Source organism: Botrytis sinoallii, assembly GCF_014898435.1.
Source record: "Botrytis sinoallii strain Bc 23 chromosome Unknown BSIN_007, whole genome shotgun sequence".
Taxonomy (NCBI): Eukaryota; Fungi; Ascomycota; class Leotiomycetes; order Helotiales; family Sclerotiniaceae; genus Botrytis; species Botrytis sinoallii.
The window spans coordinates 479,182-493,749 of NW_024066034.1; the positions used below are offsets into that span (position 1 = coordinate 479,182).

At 42.0% G+C, this 14,568-nt stretch overlaps 6 protein-coding genes across 6 annotated transcripts; 4 read left to right on the forward strand and 2 right to left on the reverse strand.

Moving 5' to 3' along the window:
- Window positions 1-1,124: 1,124 nt before the first annotated feature.
- EAF02_004603 (uncharacterized protein) lies at window positions 1,125-1,840 on the forward strand (the record flags this gene model as incomplete). Its single annotated transcript, XM_038900651.1, has 2 exons — window positions 1,125-1,221; window positions 1,410-1,840. 2 exons carry the CDS (start codon window positions 1,125-1,127, stop codon window positions 1,838-1,840), a joined length of 528 nt encoding a protein of 175 aa, XP_038759163.1.
- A 1,022-nt stretch (window positions 1,841-2,862) lies between these two features.
- On the forward strand, window positions 2,863-3,492 carry EAF02_004604 (uncharacterized protein; the record flags this gene model as incomplete). The annotated part of the gene is made up of 1 exon (XM_038900652.1): window positions 2,863-3,492. One exon carries the CDS (start codon window positions 2,863-2,865, stop codon window positions 3,490-3,492), a length of 630 nt encoding a protein of 209 aa, XP_038759164.1.
- A 1,143-nt stretch (window positions 3,493-4,635) lies between these two features.
- On the forward strand, window positions 4,636-5,415 carry EAF02_004605 (uncharacterized protein; the record flags this gene model as incomplete). The annotated part of the gene is made up of 1 exon (XM_038900653.1): window positions 4,636-5,415. One exon carries the CDS (start codon window positions 4,636-4,638, stop codon window positions 5,413-5,415), a length of 780 nt encoding a protein of 259 aa, XP_038759165.1.
- A 601-nt stretch (window positions 5,416-6,016) lies between these two features.
- EAF02_004606 (uncharacterized protein) lies at window positions 6,017-10,301 on the reverse strand (the record flags this gene model as incomplete). Its single annotated transcript, XM_038900654.1, has 9 exons — window positions 6,017-6,261; window positions 6,368-7,249; window positions 7,305-7,893; window positions 7,981-8,093; window positions 8,147-8,186; window positions 8,419-9,786; window positions 9,836-9,863; window positions 9,926-10,014; window positions 10,068-10,301. 9 exons carry the CDS (start codon window positions 10,299-10,301, stop codon window positions 6,017-6,019), a joined length of 3,588 nt encoding a protein of 1,195 aa, XP_038759166.1.
- A 1,589-nt stretch (window positions 10,302-11,890) lies between these two features.
- On the forward strand, window positions 11,891-13,255 carry EAF02_004607 (uncharacterized protein). The gene is made up of 3 exons (XM_038900655.1): window positions 11,891-12,126; window positions 12,219-12,440; window positions 12,506-13,255. Exons 1-3 carry the CDS (start codon window positions 11,998-12,000, stop codon window positions 13,001-13,003), a joined length of 849 nt encoding a protein of 282 aa, XP_038759167.1. The 5' UTR covers window positions 11,891-11,997; the 3' UTR covers window positions 13,004-13,255.
- Window positions 13,256-13,408: 153 nt separating this feature from the next.
- Window positions 13,409-14,122, reverse strand: EAF02_004608 (uncharacterized protein; the record flags this gene model as incomplete). The annotated part of the gene is made up of 2 exons (XM_038900656.1): window positions 13,409-13,948; window positions 14,090-14,122. The coding sequence occupies 2 exons, from the start codon at window positions 14,120-14,122 to the stop codon at window positions 13,409-13,411; spliced, it is 573 nt and encodes a 190-aa protein (XP_038759168.1).
- Between the last annotated feature and the right edge of the window lie 446 nt (window positions 14,123-14,568).

The window sequence follows — 14,568 nt, forward strand, 5'->3', positions numbered from 1 at the left end:
CTATCAATTTCTTTTTGCATGCGCAGGGCTGATTCTGAGCTTGATGACGTAAGGTCATTGCACCCATGAGAGTTTCAAGACAACAATGGCACCTGAGCACGTGCGCGTCAATAACCGTTTTTTACCGAACATCTAATGGAGGCATGTGGGAAAATGTTATATCCTCAAAAGATGGACGACATTAACGAAAGGAACGGTGACTCTCATACTATTTTCAAGTGATGTGTTGAGTCTTGAATAATATATGCGCGTCATGATAACCATGACCTAGGCCATGGATCCGGGGAAGGTCACCACATGGAATAAGGTTAGTTTGGTCACGGGATGAAAAGCCATCACTTTCTCCTAATTGATTTGTGCGTACGCACGTGAAGTACAGCAAGTGCTGGACCTCCGAGCATGACTTGTGGTCATCATGACCCAAAACGACATCGGTATGATATTGGGACCTGATCGGAACCTGTCTTCATTTCTTTTTTTGATAGTTCACTTGTTGGAAATTTCCGTAGTTCCAAGGCTTTTGATGTCACCAGTCTCATGATTTAGCCTTTAACCGTTGACGAGAGTAATGTTTTTAACTCCGATGTCAAGTTGTTTCATCTTCTTCCATGCGTGATTGAGATCAGTCGAATGTCAAGAAAGTTTCTTGGCATGTCAAAGTGTGGAGTTGGTAGCGTAAAATAAGCTTTTTGTATGTAAGACGAGACGAGCAAGAGAACCCTATGTCTATTCATGGCAATCACCTGCAAATATATTATCAGCTTGCAATGAACTTCAGAATTGACATCACAGAGATACTTCTGCTCTGAGCGCTCTTTGAAATATATATAAACGATTTCGAAGCCCCAAAAATCACTTTTTAGAAGCCATTCAACTTTAGTGTCTCTAGCATCTTGACCAATTTCTCCCATCCCTTCGTTGAACTAGAGAGTCTAGCCTGTAAGCTAAATTGACCATCTTTTTAGTAGCATACACTGGTCTAGATTCTCACTATATAAAGGTCACACAATTTTGCTCACAAGACTTTCTCTTCTCTTTCGACCTGTATACCTATTTACCTATTCACCTGCCTACTTGCCATCTTCGACGTCAAATCATTGAATAAATCATCTACAAAGATAACAATGCCTTTCCAATTCCTCAAGTCACCGCTCAGCCACAAGAGACACAACTCGGCAATGGTTTACAGAAACCAGTCACTCAATAAATCGGAGGACACCCGTAAGTACCAAGCTTTCTTTCCGACTCAAATCATTTTGATCATCTAGATGTTTGAAACTCCTCTCGTTACTTTGCTTGATTCAAGTGGGCGAGATCAGACGAATTGCATGAAAAACTCTTATGTGATGCTCTGCCGCGGCACTTGAGTTGTACGATATAAACCCAGGTTAGCTGACAAACAGAAGTAGTAGTCACCGATATCTACGAGGGAGACCTTCCCACCAAGGACCCAGACTGTACTGAAAGAATAAGGTGGACGACAACCCCCAAGAAAGACTACACCAATGCCGAGTGTCGCATGTGGATTGCAGCACAGCTTCGGGCCTGTTACGTCTTTCTTCCACGATCCTCGGCCACATCCATTGCCAATAACTTTGTCGGTTCGGGATACAAATTATTCGCAATGGAAAAAGAAGATTGGGTAGAAATACTCGGGTTTCATGGTTACGCCATAAGATTCTTGATTCGAAGAATCTTGTGGAACAAGAGTACAGCCATGAAAGCGGGCTTTTCGGTGGAAGCCATGTATGAAATGAGGGGCGAATATAAGCCAGAGATAGAGTCAGAGGAGGATTTAAATTGGAGCGGGCTATATTCTATTAAGAATGATTCTATTTGAAATTGTCTTCTGTGAAGAATTTTGAATATGGAGTTAATTGGATTTGGAGTTAGTTGGATATGGGAATACCTGGATGTGGATACCCGGGCACGGAGTTATTTGGATCTGGTACTTTATGGATTTGTAATTATTTGTATATATGACAGATTTCTCTTTTTGATACTTAGATCGGAGTATTTTAATACTCAGTTTGGCTAAGTAACTACTGTATGGTATCACATAGAAAACTTGCGTGAAGACATATATGCAAACTAGAATTTCTGTTTCATCGATGCCGTTTCAATTGGAAAGAAAAGAAAGTTGGGATGAACCTTTTCACACCCCTTTTCCTTGAGTGATGACCATGTTGCTTCTCATGACAGTGAGTGCTTGCAGGTTCAATAGATCTAGTATTACATTTGAATTTCAGTGGATGTCGTGAGGTTATTATGGTTTCATCATGGTTAAAAGTCTCAGTTTCTACAGTAGTCCTGAATGTAGCCGATCCCAAAACTCGTATAATGCCTGAAGAAAGCTCAATAGTCGACATGTGTCAAGACTGTCAAGAACCTGGGTGTTTCACTTCCATTAGGAATCGAAAACTTTCGATTGTTAGAGTGTCAGGTGAAATATCGTTTGTAATATTGTAACTCTTGAAGGCGCTTCTTTGCAGAGAGGGGCAACGACTACTCTGTTATTCTGCAGAGTTTTAGATTGGTCGTGATTTTTGGAGAAAATTTCACCGTTGAAGAGAAGGAATAGAGAACTCTTAGCTTGATTTATGATAAAGTTGGCTCCTTCCGATTTCCCTTCTCGTACTTTCCCTCTGAAAGCTACCATATCGCCCCTAATCGAGTACTCTATTCTCTACTATCTCCAATTTCGAATATAAATCAGCAACACTCCATTCTATCATTATGAATCACGGCTAGTCATTTGAAATTCTTTGAGAATTTTACAGCCATTGCGAAATTCACAGTCTCTTACATTTACTTTACTTCACTACTTGACAACGAGCGACTTTTTCTTTACTCAATACGACAATGAATGTCAATACCAATCTGATACAGTTCTCACCTTGGGAAGATGCGATTATACTACTCGCCATCGACTCTATACGTCAGGGGGAATTGCTGATGGATACTAGGGGCATACCGAAGCAAGAAGATCGAGGCATTTGCGGAATTTTGTGTATCATAAGAACATGGACAACATTCATCCACACAGAAAAGTCCACTGACTTGGAATCCATTCGGTTGCGATCCCATCGAATCCGTTATGGTTCCTTGCGCGGTGCGTTTGACTTGGAGTCTGCTTGGACTAGACACTCTGACCTGCAAGCGAATTATGAGGCTCAAATCGATGCTATTTCTGCACTGAACTCCCAGGTTCTACCATTGAAGCCCCAAATGGAGAAGGAAATTCCCATAATTATCTGTCATTCACAATCAGATCCATTGATCGGAGCCAAAAATGAGGAATTTTCTTTGGACAAATCTTATACGGGTGAGGGAACATTGGGTCGATATAAAACACGATTCTTCTTGCCGGATTTTGAGAGTGATATGAAATTCATTGGCATTAATAAAGCACAAGTAATGAGGCGAGACTTGAAAGGCAGGCCAAAGAAAGAATCAAACGAATTTGAACAAAAAGGCCCTAAGAATGTATAAGGCATAACTTCTGGAGAGAAGAAATAGGGAGAAACAAAGAGATTGGAGTTACTCACAGTGACATATTTAAGCATTCAAGTTCAATCACGCCTAGTCGTCTTGAGTGATAAAAAGCTATAAAATAATTACCAGGAAAGTCAAAAGTCTTATTGTGTATAGAATCAATGGGTTTTGGGATCCCCTCATCTTTAAGCCATAAGCGCAATATATGTAGTTCTCACTTAGTATTTAATTCTCTATTCGTTGCGTAAATCATTGTCAGTCAAATAATCGATGCACATGATACTCAGTAGCGACAGAATAATTCTGGTAGATTAATGGTGACTGGATATGGCATGACTATCAATAATGAAGTGAATTCAAGAGTTGTGCGCAACGTTCTGACTCGAAACATACTTAGAATCCTCAATATGATACATGAAACCGTCACCAGAGTCATCAATGAATGGCAATACTGAGCAAAAATACCATATTTGACTCGAAGCCTTGTCATGGTCGTTAAAAATAGAGGTTGAATTGCGTATGAATGGTAGACTCAAGTGACTCTACATCCCCAGCATTAGAATTTGACTCGAAATCAAGCGCTTGGTCAGTCACAATAAGTCAAATCTTGCTTTTTCATGACTCTTATGATATGCAATGGCCATCAGGATCTATGCACAAAATGACTCGCTTCCTCCTCGCTGATTTTCTTTCCTTTCTTTTCTCCATCAGCAAACGACCAAAACCAATAAGTTACCTATCTATCACTTCAGTACACCCGAACAAATCTCACACCCTCCCACACCTTGGAATAATAAAAGCTATCTTTTATTCTCACCATCTTGCTCAGGCCTGCAATCTCCAGACCCTCTTAATATTAATACCATCGCCGAAATCATCACCGAAATCATTCGACGCCTTTGCATCTGATGCATAACCTACAAAGTCTTCAACTGAGATTTGTAGACCAGATAAATCCTCCAATAAAGATCAGATTAGTCTCTGATTCTACCTCATATTTCAATCATACCCGCCCAAAGAACCCTCCACATTCGAAGTGTTTCGACCGTCGTCAGGTTAAGAAATCAGAAAATTCTACTCTAGTCAACCCATTCAGTCAGTCTAATAATTGTTATATCTGCTATCGATTATCCTCCCAAGATGTCTGAAATGCAGCATGAAACGGATCTATCTGGAGTGACACACTTTCCTGAGTTAGATTTCACTTCTAGCATTTTGACTGAAAGCGATGCCACGTTTGGTAAACAACATACCTCGACAACATGGGAATGCGGACTACTTCTTCTGGCTGTAGACTGGTACAGTGGAGGTAAATCTGCGGGATTACCGTGTTTGGCACAATGGGAAGTCGAAAATCGGATTGCAGTTTCAAGTGTCTTCTGTAATTGGGCAGCATTTCTTAATAATGAGAATGAGCTCAACGGACTGGAACCTTCAAGGGTTCTGGCTAATGGTGGGGCATATAGTAAAGCGCAGCTGGTTGCTCTTTGGCACAAGATCACAAAGACTGAATTTCGAGACCATGCCATCGCTACGTTATATCGAAAGATTTTACCACTGAAAGAGAAACTGGAAGTTGAGTTTAAAGTTAAAATATGTTATTTGAAGCATGAAATTCTGCCAGGATGTCTGAACAAAGATCACACCTCACACGTGAATGATGGAACCTTGGGACAATACAAAGTGGAATTTTCAAGATCAATTAAAAATGGCCCTAATGCTGAGCGAATTTGGCAAACTTTAGATGAGAAGAGGAAAGAGAGGGAGAGACTATATGATTTAGTCCTACAACGAACGAATCAAATCATGGAACCAACATTCACATCACACCCACATCCCCTATACCCTGCTTTCCGGGGCGGAACCAAACGCGATCAAGGAAGTAGCAGAATACAAAGGGGGCGCATACGCAAGCCCTGAGTTTCACTTCATCTCCATACAACGCATTGAACCTTTCCCTTGAGGGATCTTACACTCTTTTTCTTTTTCTTTTTCTTTTTCTTTTGTCAAATCAGTTTTTTACTCTGTTCGCTTCGGGAACATTGGCATTCTTTACACTCATTGAGGATTCTTGGCACTTGCCACTTTCTCAATCTCTAGCTATCTAGAATAAATCGTTGCTTTACCCAGATATGTGTTGATGGACTTCCATCATGTTTTTCATGCTCAGGCATGCGAAGTTTGGTGAAATGTGAAATATGAAATGTGATATAGGGATGTGTAATGGTAAAACAAGTTCCGAGAACGAGGAAGTGAGAATTGAAACAGTATGATATCTCTTCCGCGTGTTAATAATATATTATCCATGTGTTTTCACCATTTCCTTCTTTTTCAAAGATACCGTATACGCCCTCCCATTCTATATCCAAACTTTCAATTAGTCACTTATAAATGTAATCCTACTCAATTATCCTCAATACTTAGTCTTCCTGTGTATTCAATTCAATCTTTAAATTGCCCTCACAATACCACCATCAAATATCAATTTTATTATGCTCGAGTCAACAAATTGGACCCATGATTATGAACCCAGGTATCCCCAGTCCCTCATCAGCGTTTCTAATCTACTAACCTTCATCGGCTTTGTGTAGAAATCATCAACACCCGCCGCCTTCGCTATCTCCATATCTGCATCTGAATACGCGGCGGAGAGTGCCACAATACGAGTTGGTGGTAATGGGGTCGGACTAATACTTTGTTGAAGTTTATCGAGCGATCGAATCAGTCGTGTAGATTGGTAGCCGTCGCATATTGGCATACTGATATCTTTGGTTTGTGAGAATATTAGCTAATTGTGGATTATTGGTTTGCATGTATATTGAAGTGGAAGGGGGATACAAAATTAAAGCCAAGAGAAGAGTTCTTCACGTACCCATGAATACAAGATCAAAACCATTGGGCTGATGTCGATATTTCTCGAACGCTACGGCTCCATTTTCCGCGCACGTGATATCGAAATTCAGTTTGCGAAAGTACGCTCTGAGGAGGCGAAGGTTGATAGGATTATCATCGACGCAAAGAATCGTTGGCCGACTTGGATTTAATAGAGTTTGGGAGACATTGATTGACTTTTCAGTAAGTGCTTCCTCTACTACGGGTTTGGTGACGGTTGTCCCAAGTTCTTTTCGGATATCAGCGGTCGGAGAGGGCAAAGGGCTGGTATAGAAGAATTTATGATCGGTAACAGGAGACGGTTTTGGTGATATCTGCTTAGGCGATAGACAGGTGCATAATGTTTTCAACAATTTCCAGGGACCGAACGGTATCGTGAGAGTTTCAAGGGGTATGCCAATAGCCGAGCTCTGTTGGGATGTATGGCTGTGACTTGGAACATATCGTACCACTATTATAAGCGAGGGCTTGGATGCACCATCTTTCGTCAGCTCTGCAAGGAACAAGTCGATTTTTTCTTCAGTGACAAAAGCAATATCAGCAGCATCATCGTCAGGTTCATGATTCATACCAAACCACTGAGTAAGATAGGCGTGCAGGGATTTCTTTAGATGACAAGATGAGCCAGACCGGAAACCGTGAGTTGAGAACTTGGAATATTTGGATTGTTTGAGCAATCTTTTCAATTCTTCGACTTGGTCCTTGAGAAGAGCATCGGAGGGTATGATAGAAGTTAGATTAGATACTGCTTTTTTCAGGGGTAGTTTGACTGTAACAGTTGTTCCGTGACCGATTTGACTTTGAACATCGATAGTTCCGTTATACATCCGCACGAGAGAATACACGATGTGAAGTCCAAGTCCTTTACACAGCACATCAGTATATCGACGAGATTAAAGCAATAGTCGAGTTCTTACCAGTACCCGGTGCCAACGACGACTCCTGAGAAAAGGCTATAAAGAGTTTGCTTTTCAAAAACTCACTAGAGATACCCTTACCACTATCACTGATTCGAAGTACAACTAAGTCATCAGTAGCAATATTTGGTCTCTTTGATATCTTGGCATTGTCATCTTTGGGGGATTCAACAGCCAAAGAAATATCTATAAAGCCGGCCGATGTATACTTGAGACTGTTACCGACCAAATTCATGATGATTCGCTGCAAAGATCCCGGAGAGCAGAAGAAGTGCCAATGGTCAAAGGAAATGTGCAAGGATACAGTGACAGAGTTAGGTTTGCACAGGGTTTTATTCTCTTGCGTTTCTATCGTTCCTGGAGGTTGCATTACTCTGTGTAGAAGCTGTTCCGAATTCGTTTTGTGGTGCATATATGCAACTGCAACAATTGCCACTGAGTCTTCACACATTCTAGCAAGATCTAGGGGTTGAGAAAGTAGATCGTCGCTCGTGAGACTTTCGCCGTTTGTTTGCTGGCAATTGGAAGAATTTCCATTCGTACCTGGGGTTTTCACGCTAACTCTTTTGTGTTTCATCAAATTGTTTAGCTATACGTGTTAGCTTTGTGTGATAGGAGGGCTGACGATTCAGGGGCTCCTCGACCATAAAATTAAGGGAGGAAATCGAGTTCATACCTTGGAATATTCAAGAACATCCATTAGAGTTTCTTGAAGGACTCGTCCACATGTTTCTATTGTCGAGCAGAATTCAAATTGACCATTATCAAGATTCGTCTCGCTTAAAAGCTCTATTGGAGTTGTTAAAAATATATACTGAGTGCTCCAGACAGGATATAAATACCGGCAGATCCCAGAATTCCGTGGAGTGGACTTCTCAATTCCTGTTGACGATAGAATCAATCAGCTTAAATTCGCAAAATTAGATGAACCAATGACTGATTTTACAGGTAGCCGTCGTGATTGACCTGTAGGGTATCCTAGCTAGCGTGTAAATTCAACAAATAAAAATTTGAAATCTTTGAGGCTCGCATTTGAAGGCTCGACCTTAAGCACCTCTTGTGAAGACATATCATACTAGAAATATTTGCAGATGAATAGGATTGGTTTTCTTACATGTGATATGCTTGATATGAAATCTCCTTTTTGACGATCGGCAGCGGCAATGGATATTCGATTATACTCAATAGAAACACTGTTCAGAAACCCACGAACAAATGCCTTTTCAGTATCGGAGGTGAAAATCGCTATGTCCCGTAGAGATACTGCAAAGCATGCCACTATGGGTAATCCAGTCCCTGCCTCAGAGAGTGGAGCAAAGAGAACCTCTCGAGCATCTGGAAAGCACTGCTTCATTATGCTGCGATCAGATTTTCTGACTCGATGATTTTGTTGATGAAGCTGCATAGCGAACATTTGTTTAGATGGTGGTGAGTCATCGTCTTCTGAAGATTCAGAATCATAGCCACTGAATGTCCATACTTTACCTTTAGGGTATCTTCTTGAAAGTCTTTGTAGATCTTTTTCATTTGGCGCTCTGTAGAGTGTACAAGACAGTGTATCTCCATCCAATGACGAACAAGTTGATGTGGAAAAACTTCTAACTTTAGCAGAACCTGCTTCATTACTTCGCCTGTTAAGTGATAAAGGCTGGGCAGATTTATTCAATAAATCGATATCGTTGTCCTGGGGAATATAGGCGGGTGTTGTGGTGAAGTTGTTTGCATCATCTAAAAATGTATCCTCAGGCGATCTAAAATCTCCATTCTCTTCATTTTCGACACTGGTTGAAAAGCCAATACTCATATCGAAGAAAATCGTATAATCGACATCGAGAGATTCTCTCAGTAGATTGGCACCTCGTGAGAGTATTCGATCATGGGTCGCTGGGGCATCAGCCAATGCCAATTGATCTATAGATGTATTAGGTGAGATATCATGTAGCAAGTTTTCCCCAACCAGTGCTTGTGGAGGGCCCACTATATTTTTCAACGACTGCTCGGCGACCGTCACTAAAGATGTGTCAAAGGCAACCAAATTACTTGTTGAGTTAGTATTACCCATTTTCGCTTCATCCGAATGAGAGCCGTTGGCGTCTTGGCACTTGACGACCATATCTGTCGGCAACTGCCGCGGGATCCTGCTTTGACCCTCAACTAGAGCGGCCAATCCTTTGGACATCACATCGTTCCGCCGCAACTGCACACTTTCCCGTTTCATTTCAAGGTATTCCATGACGTTTTTTGCCATTATTCCCAAGAAATCGACCTCCGCTCTCGTGGCTCGCTCACGTGGCCTTGGATCAATGACAAAGACACTTCCAATTGGTATTCCGGTGTTACTGATTAAAGGTGTCCCTGCATAATATCGAAATTTCGGTCCGCCTGCAACATAAGGCAGATTACAGAACCTGGGATCGGCCGATAAATCCGGAACACTGAAACAGGCATAATGATTTGGTTCAGGGATAACTTCTATAGTGTACTAGTCACAAGTTATTAGTGGTGAGCGACAGGTGGTCTGGAAAACTCACCGCACACAAAGCTTCTCTACGAATAGTTCTGGAAAACGTGGCTCTCGTCAGAAAAGGTCCCGAAAGTCTTATTACTGCAAGAGATCTTACCCTCCACAACCCATCCATAAATCATCACCTGGATCATGTTTTGAAGAGTCTGATAAATCCAGTGTTTTTGTTGCTTCCGCGAGAAAATACTGTAGAGGCGTGAGTATACTTCAAAAGTAGTATTGATAGGAGTCACAAATACTTGTGCATTATCATCAACAACAGATACCATCGCTCTTGATGCACCAAGACGCCACGTGATCAATTGCATCAACGCAGTTAGTGTACTATTGGGGCTACTAGCCTTTTCTACAGACCGAACTGTCTCGGGACTCTCGGCCGGTGCGCTTTCACCAGCGATAGGCGGATCATCGGGAGATCTTTTGTAGTAGCGGCGAACCTCGCGAATTCTTTTGCGTTCTGAGGATGACAGCATGTTGAATTAGGTCTCATCAAAGAAAGGGATGAGATCAGTACATATAAGCTTGAAAATACGGGAATGGATAAATCAGTATAAAAACATTTCAGTCTATCATCGGATACTAGAACTGATAATATCTGGGACGGACACACGACTTCTACGCCAATATTTCCGATCTGTGTTGATGAATTTCGACGATAACGTCACACTGGTACAAGGACGCACAGATGAATCTGTTATCGGTAATTGACCGAGAACACGATAGTGAAGGTACCCAGGGTGAACAAGTAGGGATTTATGTTGAAGGCAATATGGTGTTCGAACACTCATGAAAATATTCGGATTGAGGCTTTTAGACACGGAAGCGTGATAGCGAAGCGATGTTCCCAGAGATGCGTAGTGAAGTATTGAGAAACAGATTATATGACAAACTGACGTATTTTAATCACCAAGGTAGATTTGGAGGCTGAATGCAGTGATTTAGGGTAACCTCCTATTGACATCAAAGGATATGTGGATAGATCGGTGAACAATGAGATGAATATATATTAAGAATGTCAATGAGCGTGGTCGTTATTAACATTGCATCGCAAAGGTTTACCGTCCAATAAATCTTGTTTAAATGAATCTCGGTAATGAGCCTAGAACATGGATAAAATTTGGAGCTGGGTGGATATACTGCTTGTCCACTGGACAGCTGAGAACTTGAGGGTAAAGATTTGCGAATCAATCCTTGTCGCAAGCAACAGGGCTGGTATTTCCTTTTGCTCAATCCGTCTCGCGATGCACAGATATCTCTGAACGTCTTCGACTGCAGGATGTTGTGAACTTCGCAACTCGAGTGAACATGGATGGCCAAAAGGAAGTAAAAGAGCATGCCAATGATAGAGCATAAAAGTCTTCACATGTATCCCGTTTGATGCATAAGATATATCTAATTATGCCTCACCTTACTGCATTCGAAACTTCCACGGCTTATAGAGCTGAGCTCGACATTCAGCTGATCATACACCCAGATATATGGTTAAGAGATCTTATACTTAAGTATATGGTTGAGACTGACCAGCAAATCAGCGTGGAAGAGAGGTAGGTAGATGTACCAGTGGGGTCCAAGTCGAAAGTCCTCTTCTCGTGTTCCTGTTCGAGAGTGTACAGGACACAATACTAATTAGTACCTGCGACTTCTTTGCACGATAAAAGTTGTGATAACGTGAGGTTAACCTGTGTTTCCCCATCTTGTTCGCACTTAATATTGAGCTCCTGACGCATCTTGTGTGTACATTCGTGCGGAAGTCACAGTTCCGAGTCATGATACCGCGCCACGGTAAGGTTATCGGGCGATAGAGGAAGAAAAGAGGAATTGAAATACTCCTTTGACAGAAGTTTCTTGTCCAAGAAAGACAGTAAAAGCAATACAACAATTGTGAGGCTTGTCCTCTGTATGCAGCTGGGAAAACTTTATATTGATATCGAAAGATTACCTCGATAAGATACAGTTGACTGATGGCGCTAGTCTGTATTAAGTAAGGCCCGGCAAAACGAGCATTTACCGCCCGCTGACGCGAAACTCAAGCTGCCTAGTAAGCTACCATTATTCAATACCTAGTAACTGGGTATACAACATCAACATTAAATCCATCAGCGACGTCAATCCTACAACTCTGCTTCCGCTGAACTTTTTAAACCTCAAACTCCAATTTGACCTTTGAAAATGGATTCTCTGGTATCACAATACAGCACACCTGCTTACGAGCAGGAAGCACCTCAAGAAGACCAGATGGAGTTATACCAACCAGCTCCTGGCTTATCTTTGAAATTCGCCATGCCTCCTGTCGCACATGTACGTTAGCCTTGCGATTATCTATTCACAGGCTCGGGGTTCTGTTCACTATAAAACATTAATATGCAAAATGCTAATCAATCCATCTTTAGCCATCTGCTTGGCTCCGAGCAGCTACCGATGACCATGCGAACCCAAACTGTCCCATCAAGATCGCACACGGTACCACAACTTTAGCATTCAGATTTCAAGGTGGAATTATTGTAGCGACAGATTCAAGAGCAACGGCAGGCAACTGGATCGCAAGTCAGACTGTTAAGAAGGTCATTGAGATTAACAACTGCTTATTGGGCACAATGGCTGGTGGTGCTGCTGTAAGTTATTAAATTCATCACTGATCTGATCGTTTCACTGGTCGTGACTGAGATTTGAAACCTAGGATTGTCAATACTGGCTCGCATATCTTGGTATGCAATGCAGACTTCACGAACTTCGTCACAAACGCCGCATTTCCGTCGCAGCTGCTTCTAAGATTCTTGCAAACCTCGTTTATAGATACAAGGGTATGGGATTGTCCATGGGAACTATGTGTGCCGGTGTTACCAAGGAAGAAGGACCCGCACTTTACTACATCGATTCCGACGGAACAAGATTGAGTGGGAACCTCTTCTGTGTTGGATCCGGTCAAACCTTCGCATATGGTGTGTTGGATGCCGAATACTCATACGATTTGAGCGAGGAAGCAGCCTTGGAGTTGGGAAGAAGAAGTATTTTGGCTGCCACACACAGGGACGCCTATTCTGGAGGTTTCATCAATTTGTACCATGTCAAGGAAGATGGATGGGTTAAGCACGGATTCAATGATACCAACCCAATATTCTGGAAGACGAAGTTGGAGAAGGGTGAATTTTCTAATGTTACTAGCGAGCTGGTTTAAGATGGCGGCATGATTTAATGAGCGAAGGAAAGATTTCTTTAAAATGTGTCATTAGCATGGACGCAGGAGCATGGTTGGCCTGAGGCCTGAGGCCGTGTATACTATTGCTTCACTCACGAGTTTTATCACCCACGAAGATAATGTCAAGAAGCAAAGAATCTACTCAGTCGCATCGTGAAAATGAAAAATGTTTGTCAATCGCGGGATGTGCTACCTAGAAGGCAAGTGCCACATTCAAAATTGCAGTATCATCCTTAATTGCATCACCTGTTAGAATTCCGGTTGCACTTCATGTAATGGAGGATTTCAACATCATCCAGTGAAGAAGAAACATGATTATTTAATTTAAATAACAAGGTATATAGCACCCCAGAGAAAGCAGACCACACCAGCGAGGGGGCATAACTATTGATTCAACGAAGTTCCAACCATTGCTGCATCGAGCATGGACATTTCCTCGTCAAATCGCTTCGTACTCATTTCCCAAGAACTTTGAGCCACGTTACGCTTTTTGGACAACCCCCACGGGTCCTCCTTGACATCGTATCGAATTTCCCCCCCTCCTCTTTCAACAAGCTCGAAGAAGGCACTGCTCAGAATCCTACGATCCTTGGCAGAGTTGTCGCATTTCCTCTTTGAAGCTCTCTGGTCTACTGCGTTGTCCTGCTGTCCTTTGGAGGTCATGTTGCCTTCATCATCGCGACCTCTCTTGGCCGTAGGTTTTAATGCAAAGAGAGACGAGCCTTTCTTGGGTTGCAGGGCATTGACATCAACGACGTTATGACGGTGCTCTCTGCCTTCGTTTTTGTCATCTCGGCCTCTCTTCGCGTTGCGCTGCTCCTTTCTCTCCACTCTGTGGCCTCGCTCTTCTTCCCTGTCGCTAACTTTTGTTGAGTCGCCCGACTTCAAGGAATTCAAATCGCCTGAGAGAGACTCGGCGGGTGACTAAACATTGGTTAAATTGGATTATTGAGAATGCGAGTCAGGACAAGTAGGAGAAAGAAATACGTTCATAAGCGATGTGTGAAACTTTCGTGTATGAATAGGCGAGAGACAATGTTTGGTTCAAGAGAGGAGATTACTTACCCAATCCATGGTGATGTTCATTGAATCCGTCATTTTGATTCGTTATTAGACGGCAGTTATGCAATTATAACGAGGTTATGAGATTAATACGGTAATGTGGTGTGTAAATAAGATTGAGGATCGTATTGAAAGCTTTGATATTTCTTGGAGAAAGTACGGTAATTGTGAATGTGTCGATTGCTGTCAATGTGATTTACGTCTGAAGAATGTTTCTACGAAGGAGAATTAAAGGTATTTAAGTAAAACCTGGGGAAAACGTCCAGTTCAAAAAGAAATCCCCTAGGGTGGTAATGGTATGAGTAGCTTCTACATTAGCGTAGCCACGAACGAGTTTTAGTTAGCCATTAGACTGGTGCCAAGCGATCTAGTATATTGATAGCCATGATTGTTCTGTCAGAATCTATAAACTAATTTTATTTTGCTGTTAATTTTGGTTGACTGACGTAGAGAGTATGACGTGCATGTTTTAGCTGATGACT